The sequence below is a fragment of the Lotus japonicus genome, chromosome 3, assembly GCF_012489685.1.
Source record: "Lotus japonicus ecotype B-129 chromosome 3, LjGifu_v1.2".
NCBI classification, from domain to species: Eukaryota; Viridiplantae; Streptophyta; class Magnoliopsida; order Fabales; family Fabaceae; genus Lotus; species Lotus japonicus.
Window position 1 is genome coordinate 74,447,173 of NC_080043.1, and position 18,976 is coordinate 74,466,148.

The 18,976-nt window shown below is 34.7% G+C and overlaps 2 protein-coding genes across 2 annotated transcripts; both read right to left on the minus strand.

Moving 5' to 3' along the window:
* Positions 1 to 684: 684 nt before the first annotated feature.
* On the minus strand, positions 685 to 4,591 carry LOC130745854 (katanin p60 ATPase-containing subunit A1). Its single transcript, XM_057598256.1, has 7 exons — positions 4,367 to 4,591; positions 3,369 to 3,831; positions 2,776 to 2,973; positions 2,133 to 2,377; positions 1,730 to 1,888; positions 1,512 to 1,599; positions 685 to 1,190 (listed from the first exon to the last, which is right to left on the minus strand). The coding sequence occupies exons 1-7, from the start codon at positions 4,486 to 4,488 to the stop codon at positions 909 to 911; spliced, it is 1,557 nt and encodes a 518-aa protein (XP_057454239.1). The 5' UTR covers positions 4,489 to 4,591; the 3' UTR covers positions 685 to 908.
* A 1,356-nt stretch (positions 4,592 to 5,947) lies between these two features.
* On the minus strand, positions 5,948 to 12,490 carry LOC130745855 (aromatic aminotransferase ISS1). Its single transcript, XM_057598257.1, has 9 exons — positions 11,875 to 12,490; positions 11,737 to 11,784; positions 10,676 to 10,804; positions 10,457 to 10,516; positions 9,416 to 9,572; positions 8,265 to 8,371; positions 7,936 to 7,994; positions 7,099 to 7,207; positions 5,948 to 6,605 (listed from the first exon to the last, which is right to left on the minus strand). Exons 1-9 carry the CDS (start codon positions 11,935 to 11,937, stop codon positions 6,138 to 6,140), a joined length of 1,200 nt encoding a protein of 399 aa, XP_057454240.1. The 5' UTR covers positions 11,938 to 12,490; the 3' UTR covers positions 5,948 to 6,137.
* Between the last annotated feature and the right edge of the window lie 6,486 nt (positions 12,491 to 18,976).

The following is an 18,976-nucleotide window of genomic DNA, read 5'->3' on the forward strand; positions in this document are numbered from 1 at the left end:
TATATTTATTGCTGCATCTTTAATTATCTAACACTCACAAATAAATTCTTCCAATTTTTTAATAAGCATAAACATAATAAAAAGACGTGATAGAAAATTTATGGCTTGCACCAAAAAAAAGAAAGTTTATGGCTTAAATTCTACCTTCATGTTAGTTTTCTCTATTCTATCGAAATATAAAATTATAACTTTTGGAGTGAAATTGTCGTGCAGGCCTAGTCCATCTATAATTATTTATTAGGGACAAAGTGTTGATATGATTGGAGTATTTGGATGGTACTATATTGGTCAAAAATACACTAAAGACACTGATATCATGTTGTTTAGAGTCCAAAACCTGAAGTTGTTGGTCTTTCTTTTTTTCACTGAGCCCTTCTTTTTAATAGTTCTTTTTTCCCTCCTTTATTTTCAGATTTTTCCTTAGATCATGGACTATGAAGTCATTTGATATTGATACACAAACCCAGTTAGATTCTGATCCCATTTTAACAATGCAAGCTTCTAGCAAAATATCACCACAATAAGTTTCAAATATTTTCAATTCCCCTTTTGACATGTTTTCTTTGCACACATGCATGAAGACTGTTACATAACAACAGCAGAAGTTCTATGGCATTAGCTACAAAGAAAACCACTAAGTTGGAAGTTAAAATACACAGGTAAGTATATTATGAGAGAATAACAGCATTCAAAGTAGCATATAGATTACATTACATTGATATTCAAAGTTCACAGATACAGATTAACAATTGAAGATCCCTCCAACAACATAATACTCCAATGAACCCCCTCAAGGAACATATGAAATATCAACAAACAATAGACACAAACAACTCACCCAACAAAGAACCAAAGTGGTAGTACAAAATTAAAAACAAAACTACCGTCGTTGGCGTTCCCAAGTCTCTTTAAGCTGATCCAAATTCATGAAACCACTTCTCATGGCGTTCAATGTCAGCCTGAGAAACACTTCGTTGGACCTTTACCAAAGCTTCTTCAAAATCGCACATGGCAACAGGATCCTTTGAAATATCATCCTTCGACATGTTCTTGATTTCATCACGAGTCTTTCCTGCTATTTTACGTCTCATACCATTCAAGGAAGCATCACGACAGACATTTGTCAAATCATCTCCACTATAGCCATCTGTCCGGCGAGCCACTTCATCTATATTGACATCAGGGGCCACCTGAAACAAGACAAGCACCATCAGCTATAATAATCAAGTTCTAGCAACCTTGAATCTGCTGCCTTTTCTATATACTAGTCTCACAGTATGTTCAGTGACTGAACACCTCCAATAAAAAAATTAATTCACAAGACAATATCATTTCTTGTTAAATGCTCTTTTCCTTTTCTTTTGGGGGTAACATAGATTCTAATAGATAAAGCTCAAGTTAACATAATTTATGTTGTAGAAATCAATTATAGCTATTACACAGCAAAACTTTTAAGGGTCAAAATCATACATAACCAAGAGTCAAAACAGTAACAAAACATCACAACTTGCCTCAACAGTCTTCAAATTAATTCGGATCAGCTCTTTACGACTCTCAAAATTTGGAAGAGGAATATATATACGCTTTTCCAGCCTTCTCCTGCATTGCATTAACATTAAATTGGATCAGAAAGTTTAGGCTAGTATATTAAAAGAGATATCTGGCACAGATAACTAATCACTTACAACATAAACTGTAAAGAAAAGAACATAGAAAAACAAAAACAAACCTCAGTGCCTCATCTATGTCCCATGGGAAGTTAGTAGCTGCCAAGACCATTACTATTTTACGGCTTCCATCTTCATTTGTGGCAGTATTGCTTACACCATCAACCTGAACTAGAAGTTCAGATTTCACCCTTCTGGATGATTCGTGCTCTCCAGATGCCCTGAGGAAACAAAAGTCCATTCAATCAGACTTCAACATACCTCCAAGAGATGGTGCAAAGTAAGAGTTAACTCAGCAGGTCAGAATAGATGAAAAACATTATATCTCCATTACTTTGTGAACCAGACACAATCTAGGAATGTACAAGCCACAGAAAAAGAGAATTAAATGAAAGATTGTTTTAGGGAAACATAAACAGGTTCCAAACACTACTACATGCAATGGATGTAACAACAAAGGCTTACCCCCTAGAATTGCACAGAGAATCAATTTCGTCAATGAAAATTGTACTTGGTGCATATGCTCTTGCAAGATCAAACAAACACCGCACCATGCGCTCACTCTCTCCACGCCATTTAGAAGCCAAAGTTGCAGAAGAAACATTAAAGAAAGTGGTCCCACATTCAGTAGCAACTGCTTTAGCAAGAAGTGTCTTCCCAGTTCCTGGAGGACCAAACATGAGGACACCTTTCCATGGTCTCCTAATTCCCTGCATGAACAGAAATAATGAGCTCAAGACCAATTTGATTTACTGAGATTCAAATGCATGGATTTGATTAGAGCTTGCTATAAGAATAAGCCAATCAAATAAGCAGTTCTTGAATTAAAAATTCAAAGTGTGGTACAAGGTTGATGTAACAGAAAAAGCATGAACTTATTTTGCAATCATAATTTTGTAAATAGGACTTACATCTAAATTAAATACATAATTGTACGCAAGATTATTTCATCATATTGTCAAACGAGAGTGTAAAATTAACTATCATGATAAAAATACAGAGTATCATATAAACATTACAATTCCAAATTATCAGTAAATATAACTGGATTGTAAACATTAGGCAAGTATTTATATGGGAATTCAGAGAAAAAATAGTTCAACATTACCTGGAAATATTCCGGCATCCATAGGGGAAGCACAACAGCTTCTTCTAGAAGCCTTTTTGCTTCAGTAAGCCCAGCGACATCCTCCCATCTCACTCCAGGAGAGGTTTCTAACACATCCCTTTCAAGCATTTCAGCCAACTCAGGATCAGGACCTTCATATTGTGACTTCTTTGACTTACTTTCTTCAGCATCACTAATCTGTCAATTACATACTTAATTGTAAGGACATAACAGGAAATATAAGATGTTAAACGTTTCTCAGACTATCTATAAGAGACACCATAAGTAGGGTAAACTGATAATCAAAGGTGCCACACAATGTGACGGAAATATGGAAACCAAGTCTATAGTTCTATACATTAAAACAATTAAAAAAATGTAAGGCAGAGTAAAAGAAAGAAAACTAACACAGGAGACAAATGGCTATGGAATGCTAGAAGCACTTATTTAATTAAGGTGTTATAAGATCAAACACAACTAATATTCAGTTGAGTTAACCAACTAAAGTATCCTTAAAAACAACTTCTAGAAACAATTGAATGTGATACAAAAATCAGTATCCAACAGGCTTCCTCATAGATGTCGAAACTTACAACTGAATCTGTCTTGCCAGCCTTCCCAGAAACACCACTTTTCTTTCCGGTAGTTGATGCTCGGGTCCCTGTGTTAACCTTACTTGTTGCACCGGCCTTTGCACCACGCCCAGTCGCACCCCCTCTTGGAGTAGCACCTCGAGCCCATGCCCCATCTGACTTCCGAGTACTCATTTGGCCAGGCCTTGTGGGTCTTCTACTGGTATCTCTACTAGGTGGCCTCCACACATCAGGATCATCCATCGGACCACTCGATGACGTAGGATACTCATCTAATGGCTGAAAAACGAATGACGATTTAGTAGATATCGGAGGTGAGGGAGGGCGTCTTCCAATGGGGTTATTTTTAAAAGCACTTCTCTCTGCATCTAACTGCTTTACTACTTCTGTTTCCTCAGATAGCGCTTTCTTAACATTCATCCATTTCGAACGAAGTAAAGGGTCATCAAGAGAATTCAGGTGCCTGAAATCACAAGAGATTGAAACTTCTTCATGCAAGCCAGGTACAATTAACCAAACCAACTTAGTGTATGTTAGGAAATCCTTCTATAATTGATTATAAAGCTTGATACAACTATGGAGCAAAACTTAAATGAGTAGCTTCTGAGTTTCAAAATTGATTCTGAATAAAGAGAGATAAATCCAAACATGCTATCACTACTACTACACAATATCTAACCTCAATTGAACTAGTCAAAAATCCAGCTTACACCAAATTGATAAAACCATGTCTCAACTATCATTATCTCCAAATTTGAATTCACATCAAGACATGTAATTCAACAGTACTGGTTTCTAAAAGGGTATACGAGATCCATTGCATATGAATATGTCAAAAAATAAATAAAAACCATGACAATACGTTGCATCAAAGCACAAAAACAATTGATACCCATGAAAGGTAATGAAGAAAAGTGACGAACTTTACTAAGAAAAATTTGAAAAAATGAGAAAAAAAAAATTTGAAAAATGGGAGGCACAGGGAGAAAGAGAAGTACTTGTTGATCTGAGCAACAGCACCATCGAAGAAGATGATGGAGGTGTCATACTGTCCTTCGAGAGCGTACTCTCTGGCTAGCTTGAGGTGCTCTTGCAACCCACCCAACGAACTTCCAACCATTCTCTTCCGTCTCCAACAACCACCGTGCTGGTCCCGGTTCTCTACGGTCACGTTTAAACGCCGATGGGAGGAAGTGTGGTTCTGGTTTCAATGGGCTTTGTGGGTTTGAAATTTGAGAGCCCGGTGGGCCCACCAGCCCATAATATTCACTTGTATATCAAAAGTTTGAAGTTTGAACTATTATAGAGCCCATTTTCCCCTAACTATTCATTTTTGCTTTTTGCTTTTGATTTTCAATTTAAAAAATTATTCCTAAACTTCATTTGTCACACTTTCACTTTATACCACTCCTTTATTTTATTTTGGTGTAAGGAATGTATCCCTCATGGGAGAGTATCTTCTACAAGCATGAAATATCCACATTCTGGTGAGGTGCTCTCTCAATATGGTTTTTTTCATCACAATACTTGAACCTAGGACATAGTATAAGTGAAATCAATCATGTATCACTTGAATTAAAACCAAAAACATTCACATTCTGATGTGATTTGTTCTCCTATAAAAGTTTTTCAATCCACCATACTCGAACTTATGATATTACTTAAAGAAAATTAAATATGTACCACTTTACAATTATCTGCTTGATTTTTTTTGAAATGGAGAAAATTACATTTTATTTTTCTTCTCTCCCTTTTATTATCCACCAATGGAAAGTATATATCTTGGACTCTTGGAGTATCGTTTTTGAATTTATCTCTCTTTTTTGTTTCAGGTTTTATTCTGACTTCCTTTTTATTTGAATTCTATGGATTGGTGAGGTTGGGTAATCATGTCATATGTGAATCACTCATTGCTGTTTTTCGATCATTGAGCACATCATGCGCATGAAAACATTTGGTGCAATAAGGAATACATAATAAAACTATTTGTTGGCACACTTTCTCTCATTAAGCACATAGCCAATCTTGTTTAGTGAGTTCTCTTTTTGTTTTATTTTCCCAAACGTAACAGGCAGCCATAAAACTAATTTCCTCAAAGCTCTGGAATCACATTAAGTAGGTAAATCTATCTCAACAAATCATTATTCATACACACCGTTTAGAAATCGAACCCTATACTAAATATATAAGGAGCTCAATTATCTACCAGTTTTAATGCATTCTCTACCACTAGACCAACCAGTGTTACAAAATCCCAAAATTACAAATCAAAAAACAGTAAGAACATAGAAACAAAACAAAAGAGAAGAGGGTGTAAACAACCATGGCGTCACGGTCAATGATAGTGTGCCATGGTGGCTCAACCGCCATGTATCCTTTCCTCTGTCTAATAGCTTTTTTTAATTATGGATTGATTCAATAAAAAAATATTAGCATATATGTATATGTGGACACCCAATGTATATTCATCTCTCACCCCATCACAGATAATCTATGCAGTAATGAAACATTTTTCCAAATTCGTTGGTGTGTGAATGAATCCCATCATGAAGCATAAAACATTTAGAACTCAATCAATATAAAGAAAAATGAATATGTTTTTATCCATTGCTTTGAATGATGGAATTCAAAATGAAAATACCTGCAAATTAACCAGGCTTAAAGTAAATCTCACATTTATTCAAATGCGCCAGTTGCAATCTTGCTCCACTGGCAAATGGTCTTTCTTTCTATATGTTTCCTTTTATTCTTTGGACATGAGGTGATGAACTAGAAGTTCACTGGGTCCTGCACTAACCCATTTGCAACCAACTCTTCCAACCCTTTCTTCAGCCTTTCTGCCGCCGCTCTGCAATCACTCTCCGTCAAGCCTCCAAATGAAATTCTGAGATTGCCAGCAGCACCACATGCACTTCCCGGGATTACAGCAATCCCATGCCGATTAGCTAGCCAGCGAACAACGTCAAAATCATCATAGCCACCTTTAGGGAGTTTTGCAAACAGGTAAATTGCACCTTCCCCTCCTTTTACAGAACCCTCTCCAAGAGGGGAAAGTGCCTCTGAAACAATTTCTCTGTTCTTGGCAAGTGTTTGTACTCGTTCTCTGACCCACTCAGGCCCCATTTCCAAGGAGTGGAGAGCAAGGTGTTGTGAAATTATCGAAGCACAGATGGGGATGTTGTCTTGAACTTTAAGAAGTTGTGCAGAAAGTCCTTCTACTTCAGATGGGTATGCTATCTGCAAGAATCAAATTTTTAATCCAGACTAGCAATGCTGATTTTTAACATTAATTGCAACTGAGGATTTTTGAAGTGCTATATTACAGAGAAGAGACAAATAATTCAGAAAATAAAGTGGAAGCAAGACCGAACTTGCTTAACCAATGCTATGGAACAAAATCAATGGATGTTTCTTCTTTATCACAAATTACAAGTATTACATGGTAAGTTTTATTAATTATTTAAAAGGAAAACAACCTTGGCCAAATATAATTTACGAAGGTGTGGACTTCCTTGCACATTATGTTGCATGACTTGAAAAATTACAAGTAAATTAAAAGAATATCACTACCAAAAATCCAACAGGATATGAAAGCTTATTACGGGTTCCAATGGTTGTATATCATGGTTCCCAAATCCAATATTTCAAGAAAAACGGTCAATTGGACATGTAAAAGTTTAACTCCTTGCTCTCATGTGATGAAAATAAAGGCATAAGAAGTATTACTTACATATCCAACCCGCCATCCCATCATTCCATATGCTTTCGAGAAAGAGAATATGTTCACAATGTGATTTCCCTCCACACAAGAGTGTTTCAGACCATCAAACATAAAATACCTGCATACATAGATGACGACTAGATGTCCTCAAATACAAGATCTATAAATGAGAAAGTACCAAAAAATAGCTAAGAGTGCAAGGTTGTGCAATCCATATGCATATCCAACATAAACACCCCTAAAGTAGTAAATAGTAGACAACAAAGAGAACTGACGAAGCCAAACCCAAAAGTGTAACAATTTAAAATCGATTATGGGTCAGAGTATTACATGGAATTATTAAAATATAAATCACAAGATTCAGAAGCAAGTGTAAGAGAATCCTTATAGGTGCTCTTAGTGAAAACTACATGATGACTTATGCATTGATATGGCATTTCCTGGCCAGCATAAGATCTCTAAAGGAGATTTTAGAGACCACTTAAGGGGATGCCCCAAACATGAGTGAAAATGATTTAAAAATTAATCTGAAATGACAATAAGTTGAAAACCCTATCGATAAAATGAATAGTAATTTTCATGAATAAACTCTTCATATGCTTTTTAGCCAATCTTTAAGTAGTCATTCCAAAGGCCCAATAAAGAAGAGAATGGAATTAGACAATCAACAATAACCTTAAGACATACAAACAATTTATTCTCATGATAGAAACCGTTGTGTAAATGGTATTGTCACGGTGATAAGCAGAATAACATGGGCATAAACATAACTCTTGAGACCTGTTTTCTTTCTTTCTTTCATAAATTTTTTAGAATTTCCATTAGCATTGTAACTTAAAGACTTACTCGTATGTATTGTCAACAAGAAGCCAAGAGCCAGCATTCTTGCAGAGATTTGCAATCCTCTGACCAATAAAGAAAAAGAACTTGCTTAGAAATTTCAAAATAAAATTCTTAAGAAAAATATTCTTTGGATCATATAACATATTCATTAGGAATATTATCATGAGAGGATTCAAAAGAAACAAACGAAAGAGAACTTGAATGAAAAATTGTTCAGCAACACAATTTTAAGATCATACTAACTGAAAGCGTATTTTCACATAACATACCGACAACACCGAGAGAGAGAGAGAGAGAGAGAGAGAGAGAGAGAGAGAGAGAGAGAGAGAGACCTGCAGAAGAGATTCTGGAATGTATGTTCCAGTAGGGTTGCCAGGATTTACAACAGTGACAAGCTTTGGGACAGGTTTGCTCTCTGTTAATATTCTTTCCAACCAATCTGAAAATCAAGAAAATTCAAATAAACAAATAAATCTACAATGCATTTGAATTATTAACATCTAATAGACACCAAACAGTCTTCTAATATTTTTGTTCTTCGGTATATGGGGGACAGCATGGTGTAGGGAGGCATTCATCAGCATGTTCTAATTGGATGTTGGATTTAGAAATATATGAAATCACAAGATAGAGTGAACTTAACCAACATTTTGTAATTCACAAGAACTTAAAACCAAAGAGGGTTGGGGTTGGACATGCATGAGTTTATAGCGGCCTAAGAAACCATCCACGGAGAGGTTTGACAAACTGATAGATACAGTCCTATTAGTCTGACAATAAATTAAAGAAAAGGAAGTAATCACAAGAGTCAGAAAACGATAATATGGATGGGGATTTTCTTTGACAGGGCCTAAAGACACATGGCAGCAGGGGAGAGAGGAATGATGAGTGAGTAAGGTTTGAATTCTGGGACTAAGATTCTCTACAGTTCAGAAGCAACTTTAGAGAATCTTGACCACTGAAAAAAATTATTTACACGAAACAATAAAATAAAATGTAGTGTGAAAAACTGCATGACTATAGATGACAACTGCAAGACCCTGCTGGTGATCATGTTTGGTGAAATCTGCTAGAAGAAAAATGTTAAAAGCAGATAAAGGGAAAAGGGAAGGGAAGAAAAATTGTGTAGAGTGGCTTTGGTCGGTGTTGCCCATCCTTAAGGTTGGGATTCTCACTCATGGTGTCTCTATTTTGCATTGTCTTTCTTCTCCAGTTGATTTTATTCCAGGAAATTCAGTTTTTTCTTAGTTTATATCACAAAAACAAAGGTTTATACATATCTGACAAGTTTAGTATATTAGTTCTCTGTTTTTATCAATGCTTTTGAGAATTCAACACGTCCAGACCTAATTCTTCCAATTACTTATCAGTTATCAACCCCCTGAAAGTGAAAAATGTTCCTAGTACCCATAGATTTGCTTTGCTTTCTTAGTCCAGTGCTAGTAAATCAAACTGCTAGTGACCAGATTATGCTTCGTCTTACCTACATCTGGATAGAGTGTATCTGGGCTACCAGGGCCTACATGTATATTGGTAATGCCAGTCATCTGGAAGGACATATATGCATTGAAGTAGTAAGGAGCAAACATAACCACGGAATCCCCCGCATCACACAGAGTAAGAACTAGATTCACGAATGCCTGCACTGCAGATGCGTAGAAATGAGTACCGTGATATTCCGGTCAAGAAAACAAAATGAGTACTGACAATCATTAGTTTTTAATCAACAGTTAAACAATTTGACCCTTGCAATGTTAAATAAAATGACCATACAGGAGCTAAAATGAAAGGTAAGAGGAGTTGAAAAATATAATACAAGTACAGGGGAAAAAATGAAAATAAAATTACAGAAAAAACTCATTTTAAATCACCGTATCTTTCGTTTTCTAATAAATGAATATATAGACCTAAAGTACAAAAATCAGGTTCTTTTAGTTCCCTTCTCATGCTCATTCTTTCTTTGGGTAAGGAGGTCGGGTCGGAAAAGAAACACTAGATGGAATATTCAAATTAGAAATCCAACTACAGCAATTTGAACGACAATCAAAAGTACAACAGCCTTCAGTTGTGCAGTTCATTATGCTTTGAGTTAAACAAAGGAGGAGCTGCTACACTATGACAGTTGTAGATTGGAATTGAGATCAGAAAGCAAGACAGGCATTTATATATCTTAAATAGCACAACTCAAGAAGTCCAATGAAAGCTGATATGCTTATACACTCCACTTTGATCAGTAACCATGCTTTCTATTTTTTATGATGTAACAAATACAAAAACAAAAGCCTTATCCCACTAAGGGAGGTCGGCTATATGGATCACATCATCACACTACGCCAAGTTCTTTTTGGGAATAATTCCGGCTATGCTTGCATAGACGGTCCCAAGCTTGGGTAAAGGAAGAGGGTTGTGTTAGGCCTCAGTTGCTAACGTAAAACAAGTCGATATCTTCAATATGGATCAAACACTAATGTTGTAAGAAAATAATGAACATAAAACACACATTATATAGTTGAGGATTGATCACCTGATTGGCACCTGCTGTAACCATTACAGAGGATTTGTGCAAATTATTTTCTTGACGCAACTGCATGACAATAACAAAGAAGATACATGAAAGATCACAAAAGTCAAGGATAATTCAGGTACTAAAAATGGTCGCCAATAGGCTTTAGGTGCTCATGTAAAGCCAAGCCACATTGCCCGGCTATAAGTACAAGTTGTAAGAAGAAACTAGATTATTTACCTTTTTCACCAATGCAGCTCTAAGCTCAGGTAAACCTTCATCAGCACCATAACGACTGACAGAAGGCTCCCACACAAGTTCTTTCACCTTATCTAGTGCTGGCTTTGGAGGTTGCCAGTAAACTACCCCCTAAAGAGACAAATTTCAGCAAATCCATTAGAATAGCATATAGAAAAAACTAAGGACCACATAATGGAGAGGAAGTTAGTTAATATGATAGCAATTTTAGAAAACATAGACAGCATAAGCTAAGCTGTAGGGAAGGAACTAGTTATATGTAAAACGGGGTAGTCGCCCCCTAAAAGTAAAAATATCTTTAATAGAGTAGTATTCAAAATTTGTATTTGCCTCCCTCAAATGTTCCTTCAATTAGCCATTGTTAATTTTGCTTAATATGTGTTAAGCTTTAGCCTCTCTTACCCATTTTTCTAGCTACATCCCTGCTAAGCTATAGAAATAGCCCTTCTTGACAGATTTTCTAACTTTGTTTCTACTATTCGATACACGTTATTTCAAAATTTGGGATAATTGAAGGCAAATATTTCATGGTTGTTGTCAGAAATGTTGTCGGGCAGAGAAACCAAGTTGTTTAGTTTCTCAACCTTTCAGCTATTTATCAAGCACATTTTCAAGATAGAGTCACCCAAAGCTGTACTGTAAGCACAATGAGAGCAAAGTATGCCAGATTCATAAATCCGCACCAAACATGCCTTAATTGAAAATGGGAAAACATACAGCCTCCAACCCCAGCTCTAGATACATCATATATCTCAATGATGCCCGCTTGCACAGAGACCAACCAAGCTATAGTAATTTATAATTCAAACATGAAAACCAGAAAATAGTCTCACACAAACACAAAATCATCGCCCCAAGAGTAAAAAATTGTATTATATTAAAGAGCTCTCCTATTTAGTACCAATACCAATAGCAAGAAACCCAAGAATGTTAGGTAAATTGCTTAGTCTGGCGATTCGTTTCGTACTAAATATCTTGACTCTACACTAAATTAATTAAACAAGCATTGGATTTGGAAACAGAGAAAAAAAAATGAAACAAACCTGAGCCAAAGACACGCAATTCTTAGCTCCTCGAAGCACTTCCTGCATCTGCAAACACAAACACACATGAACAAGTCAAATTCCAATGAGAGAAAAAGAAAAAGTCAATGAAGGGCTGGCATCCTTGTCCTTGAGTACCTGAACCATAATCGGCATCTCAGTTTCCAAAGCCCTCCTAGCCAAATTCGCGTACGAACCCATCTCACACAAAATCAAAGCAAGCAAGCACCCTTTTGGGTTGATTTGTTGAACAAGAAGAAACGTGAGCTAGTGGACCAACCTAGTAAAAAGACATTAGCTATGAAACGCCACGCTTCACCAACCCACGCACCACCCTTAATATTATACTATGTAACTGTAACTGTAACTGTAACTGTAACTGTAGTATACTAATAATCAATCCAAATTCCAAAAGGGAAAACGCTTTTCTTTCTTTAATTAATTTTTAAATCACCAAAATGAAATCAAAGCTTTCTTGAGCTAGCTAGCGTTTTATTGACGCCAATACTGGATAAGAAAGCAACAGAACCTTCTCTCCGACAATTACCCCCAATTTCCGGGGTAAATTTTCTACCTACTAGGTTAATTAGAAATTTGTTACTACTGTTTTTTTCTGGGAAGGAACGAAATCTGTGAAATTGAAGAAGGAGACGAAGAATATGTGGGGGATTGGATGAAATGTCACTGAAATCGGAGAGTGGGGGGTTTTTGTCTTTGTGTGTGTGTCTCGGTGTCAGTGTGTGTCGGGTGAGTCATGCAAATGCGGACAAAACAACAGAGGAGCACTCGAAAACGGTTCGGTATGGTTGTTGTCTTGTTTCGGTTTACTACATTTTCCAATATTTGTGGCTTCAACCACATTTCGTTTTGGGTTGTGAGAGTGAGAGTGAGAGTTGTACAAATTTGAAATTCCATATAGGTTGACAGTCTGTAATCTGTATTTTTTTTAAGCAGTCTATAATCTTTTTTTTGTTACAAGAGGAAGAAAAGCAGTCTATAATTTGTATGATATAGATAAATAAGTTTTGAAGAAAAAAAAACTCAGAGTAGGATTTGTCACCCCACTTATTAAAAATGTCACTCTACATAAAACACTTTCCGGAACTCAATTTTTGAAATCTTTCAGAAATTGAGTTCCCGAGGTATTTTCCCACTTAAAAGTGGGGGTGTTACATTACATTTTGCACTACCGGGAATTTAAATTTTGAATTAATTTGAAATATTAAATCCCAAAATAATTTGGAACTTAAAAAACCGAAATTATGGGGTGGAAAATCTAATTCCCAAGAAAACTATAGATCCATTTCATATTAATTCACTACTCAAAGAGAAAATTTTGTTTCAATATTTTCTTTTCTTTTTTAAAAGCAAAATACTCAAGGAAGATTAAAAGTTGGTCTTTCGTTAGATTCTATTTTAAGGGTCCTCGTAAGATAGATCAAGTGGTAGGAGTTGGGGGATATATGAGTTAGGTAGAGGAGATCCAGAGATCGATTCCTGGCGGGTGCAATTTATCTTTCCGATGTACCAAAAACAGATTCTATTTTAAGGGATTGTCGGTTGCTTGGTTCCTCTTTAGTAGAACAACCGAAAGGAAATAAAAGTTCCTCAAGCTAGAAGGATAACGCCCAAAGCACCAAGAAAGAACCAAAAGCCCATCAGACCCCAAAATTAACCAATCCCCAAAAATCTACCTTTATTCCGTTTTGAATTTATTGATTTTTTTACACTTTTTTTTTTTAAACGAAATGAATATTATTAAGTAAATGCTTGAGCCAACATAACTCAAGACAAGAGCAAGGTACAATCTGAATCAGAAGAGTTCCGAAGAAAACTATGTGCAAAAAGTGCACCAAACCCACCACCAACCCGCAGATGGCTACTAACGTATTCCCAAGAAGGAGCATCGTTAAAACCTTACTAAGAAAAATCAATGGGAAAAAACACAGCAAGGAAAAAGAGTACCACCAACTTGGGAAAGTTACCCTGCAACTAGAAAGCATGATAATTAGCTCAAACAGCAGCTGAAATTCGATTACAGTAAAAACAGCAACATTTTAAGTTTTCTGTAACACATAAGCAGCAAGCAGAGACAGCATCTAGGCAAAACAGCAACCAGAAACAGCTTCCAAACCAACAGCAACAACAACACTCAGCAAAACAGACAGCAGAAGCAACAGCAGCATCAGCAACGACAGCACAACATAAATCTACAACAACAACAACAACATCACCAGAAAACAGCAAACAACACCAGCAGAAAACAGCAAACCAGTTCAAACCGGGATCTGATAAGTTCAATAGCACCAATATTAACCGGTTTTCTCCAATTCAACCAGTGGTCGATTCTTACCGGTTCTGAATTCCTCCAGTTTTTACCTTCAACCAAACTAGTCACTTACTAGTTTCCCGATTTAACCTGTCCGAACGGCCAATACGCTCCAATTTATACAACTATGCTAGTAACTATTGATATTGTTATGGTATCAATTGACGATGTGTTCACTGTGTGGCTTACTGATCAAATTAGTCATTTATTTTGTAAGCGAGTTTGATATTAGTCCATTGGTGGAAAAATGACGTTTAGGGCTCGTTTATCAGGATAGGATATGATATGTGAACAAGATAGCAACATGATATGATAAGAGCACGATAGACTTTTATCCTATCCTATGTTTGAGGTGAATATGATAAGGACATGATATGATAAGGAAAAATGTATCAAATTAATATTTGAATAAAAAATACATTTAAAAATTGATCATTCTATTAAATTTAATTTTTGTATACATTGTCATGAATGAGTCTTTATTTTAAAATAACTAATATTAATTTAAATTTTATTAATTAACCTATTTTATTGTTTTGAAGATAGCCTATATTTTAAATAAAGTTATGCAATTAATCAATTGGTTTTCACTTAGTTGTGACACGTGATAATTAACAAGAAAAATTAACTAAATTAAGAATATTATTATTTCAAAAGTCTTTATATTTAAATTATAAATTATTATATAATTTTATAAATAATTTTAAATAATAGGAGATGAAAATAGAAAATTAGCCTATTACTATTTAAAAAATAATATTTGTAACCAATTGGTTTTCATTTAATTGTGACACGTGATAAATAATAAAAATTAACTAAGTTAAAAATATTATTATTTCAAAAGTAATTTATATTTGAATTATTATATAAGTAGATAAATAATTTTTAAATAATAGGAGATGAAAATATTAAATTAGTCTACGTATATGATTACTATTTTTTTAAGAAAGCAAAATATATATATTCATAGATAGATGAGGAAATTGGCAAAATTAACAACTCTCCTCAAAGGGAACAAAAGTTGGCAAAGCCAGAAAGGAGCAAAGAAAGGAAAAACAAAGGAACTCCAAGAACCGGAGAAGAAAAATCCCCCAACGCCTAAGAGAAAACCCGCAAAAGCACCCAAAAGCCCACCCGACAAAAACCAAAAACCGAAACAACCATCACTAACCACTAGCAGAACGCCCCAATTTACTATTAATAAATTAATATTTGTAAGTGAGTAGTCTATTTTACTATTTATGAATAATAATTTTATTTATTTTTTATTTTAGTTAAATTAATATTTTTATATTTATTAATTAATATGATTATAAATTATAAATTATAAATTATAAATTATATAATATTAAAATAAATTAATTTAGAGTTAGGATACTGAAAGAAAATATATAACTGATATCTTATTATGTTCTATCATATCTCTCCCCTCAGGATAACTTTTACACATGATGAACAAGATAAGATAGGAGACATGATAGTATTATCCTATGTTGCTGGCGCAACAAACAACAGATAACAACAAGATATGATTATTATCCTGTCATATCATATCATGTTCTGATCACCAAACGGGCCTTACACATGATGGACAAGATAGGATAAGAGACAGGATAGTATTATATTATCTTGCTGGCGCAATCCTGTCATATCCTATCATGTCCTGATCATCAAACAGGCCCTTAGTGACTGTCATTTTTATAATTACCTGATGTTTTTTACTGCCACTAAACGTGATTTTTCGACCGATGGACTAAAATTGAATTCGCTTACAAAATCAAGGACTAAATTGACTATTAACCTTAATTGAGTGGTGCCTAAATTACATATGCTGACATTAAACTCATATTTCACACTACATCTCTATTTTGGGGTCCAGGCTATTATGAACTATATGAATTGCAATATAAATTTAAACTTGCTCATCTGTCCTCATCAGCTATGATGAAAGAATTGCGTATATGCCCACTAGTGATTGTTAAGAGTGGCAATGTAGTGGCAATTTTTTTTTTCTATTTATGGCTGCAAGTTAATCTTTATAATAGTGATAATTGAAAAAAGGAACTATAATAGTATGATAAGTAAATACACTAGAACAATAACCGAAGCATAATACCTATGTTATGGCTCTTGATGAAATTAAGAATCAATTTGCAAATAGTCAATCATAAATAGTGTCAAACATTTAATATGAAAAAGAAAAAAATTCAAATATTACTATAGTGAATAGAGAAATTATTACTAGGTGTGTTTAAATTACTTTACTAAAGATGGAGAAGAATAAGTGCGCATCATGTATCGCAGAAACTATAACTAAGAACTAGCTAATTGAGAAATGTGACAGGACAAGTCAAGGAAGTATGAAATAACAAGATTGGATACTTTATCCATGAGTATTTTCCACAATACACATAAATAAAGTTATTAAGCTTTATGCCTTGAAAACCTATAATATAAATGAAATTATCATTATTTATTTTCAGATGTAAATTATGTGTGTTGTAGATCTTATCAAAACTTATGACTATCAAGAAGAAAATAGTAAATATAACAGTAGCTTTGGCTTTACAATGCAAGATCATACAGTAATTTTATATTATATTTTTTCATTATTGTGCTTATCAACCTAACTACATTTTGTCCATTAACAGTTTCTTATAAATTACACATTTTGTGACACATAAATCTTTTGTAAAATATTAGATACACATATAATTAGACTGAGATTCTTTCAGTAATCAAGTCAGTAGAACCGTGTGAATATATCATACTCAGTCTCATAGGTGTTGAAAGATTTTTTACCACTCTACGTTCGAATCTCTCAAGACTCAATTGTAGTATAGTAAAGGGTTTTGTCGTATCCACATGGAGGTGTAATACTTATGCTGTTCAATAGCTAACAAACTCAAATGATGGTTAACAGAGATATTAGGTGTTTGTTTAAGAACATGAAAATATAAAGAAAGCAAATAAAGTAGTTGGATTCACCAAGGTAGATAGTTTTGCTAGGATTAGAGTTTCTTTATCGGACCTCTATGTAACTTATTGATTCACATGCAAATATTGTTCTATGAAATTGATTCCTCCCACCATTTCTTATCTTACTACCCAGTCCCCTGGCGTAGAAGATTCTCAACTCAGCTATATTAACCTTCAATCCCTTGATCGATTAACAATAGCGAGTAGCATTAAGCATGGATATTTCAATAGACTAATGATCTAACCCTATCCCTAGACCTTAGAATCATTAGATGATTTTACCTATTTCAGATTTAAATAGCTAGTTCCCACCATCCTATTAAATCTAATTTCATGTTCTAGGTGATCAATCCAAAACAAGCAATAAGCACAAGGTAAAAATCATTGAATCATGGAAAAGAAACATATGATTTTCTCTAGTTCAGACTCAAGAATGTGTGAGTTCCCTACACAAGTTTGAATCAATCAAAATACCTAAGGGGATCAACCTAAGATATAGCATGAAGCAAAAGAGAAAACCATTGATTCTTTAACATAGAAACATGAAATTTGCATAAAGTAAATCAAATAGATTACATGAGCATCAAAACAACTAGTTCTAATCCTAACAAATGAGAAATTAGCTATCCATTTCCATGGATAGCTTTACAATCATAAAAGAGAAGAAGAACGATGAAAAACCGGATCTGTGACGGTTCCCCGACAATGAAATCGATTCCAAAGCCTTCTCTCCGGCCTCCTATACCTCCCTTGATGCTCTCCTTCGAGTTCTATCTTTTCCTAAGTGATGGGTTTCAGTTTTTGGTCCCCGTTTTTGTTTAGATTTCTAAAGAGGGAGCTTAAATAGGAAATTCGTCAGACAGAGTGTCCGGCAGCCTCTGAGGAGCACCCGGCACTCTGCATTCTTCAAAGTGAAGTTTCCTTGACCGCCAGGAGCGCCCGGCAGCCTCTGAGGAGCGCACGACACTCTTTATTCTTCAAGGTGAAGATTCCTTGACCTCCAGAAGCGCCCGACAGCCTCTGAGGAGTGCCCGACACACAGGAACTTCAAATTTGTTTTTCCTAACCAAAGCTTGCATTTTCTTCAATCTTCAATCCTACAACATTTTTTGAGATTATAATCAATACTTGTGTTCTAATTAAATTTCACATATCAAGAAATTCTAATAAAAAGAGGGTGAAGTTGTTAAATATAACTCATTAATCCTAAAGATAAGTGCCTAAATTGCACATCAAAACTAGGTAAAAATAACACTTATCAATAGGCTTATTACTAGTGTGGAAGCACAACAAGTTGTAAAACCCATAATTAGCACTAGAAATAGGTATCCACGTTGAAAAATACACAAGACAAAAAAATAAAAACTCCCCAAAAACAAGCTCCCTAAATCAATACCCAGTAGAACAAAGACAAATGTTAATCCATATATCTCTATTGTTTACTCTGTTAACTGTAGCTTGGATGCCAAATTAGTGTGAAAAAGAAAAGAAACAAGTTTTTCTTTTCTTGTAAAATTAGAAAGAAACTGAATCGAAATTAGTATTACAAGCAAAGTAAGATGAATTATGGAACACTTTGGAGTATAGATATAGCTTGTCAATTAAATGAATTCATTTAACTATAACTAGAATGAATTGAAGAAATTCAATTTGATATTGAATGATTATAAAAGAATGATAGGATTTGCAGATCCTCAAATATGGCACACGATATTTTTAACTGAATTCACCTCCTATATAATATCATTCCAAAAACGTTTCATGCAAGAATTCATTAATAAATGAGTGCATTCTTATTATCACTCTTTTATTCATTTAAGCACACAACACGTTACTTGAACTGTATGTGATGTGAACTGCGTGAAATTTAATCTATCCTATCGGAGATAAATCTTATCACTATGATTTATAAGAAGTAAATGCTGAGATGGC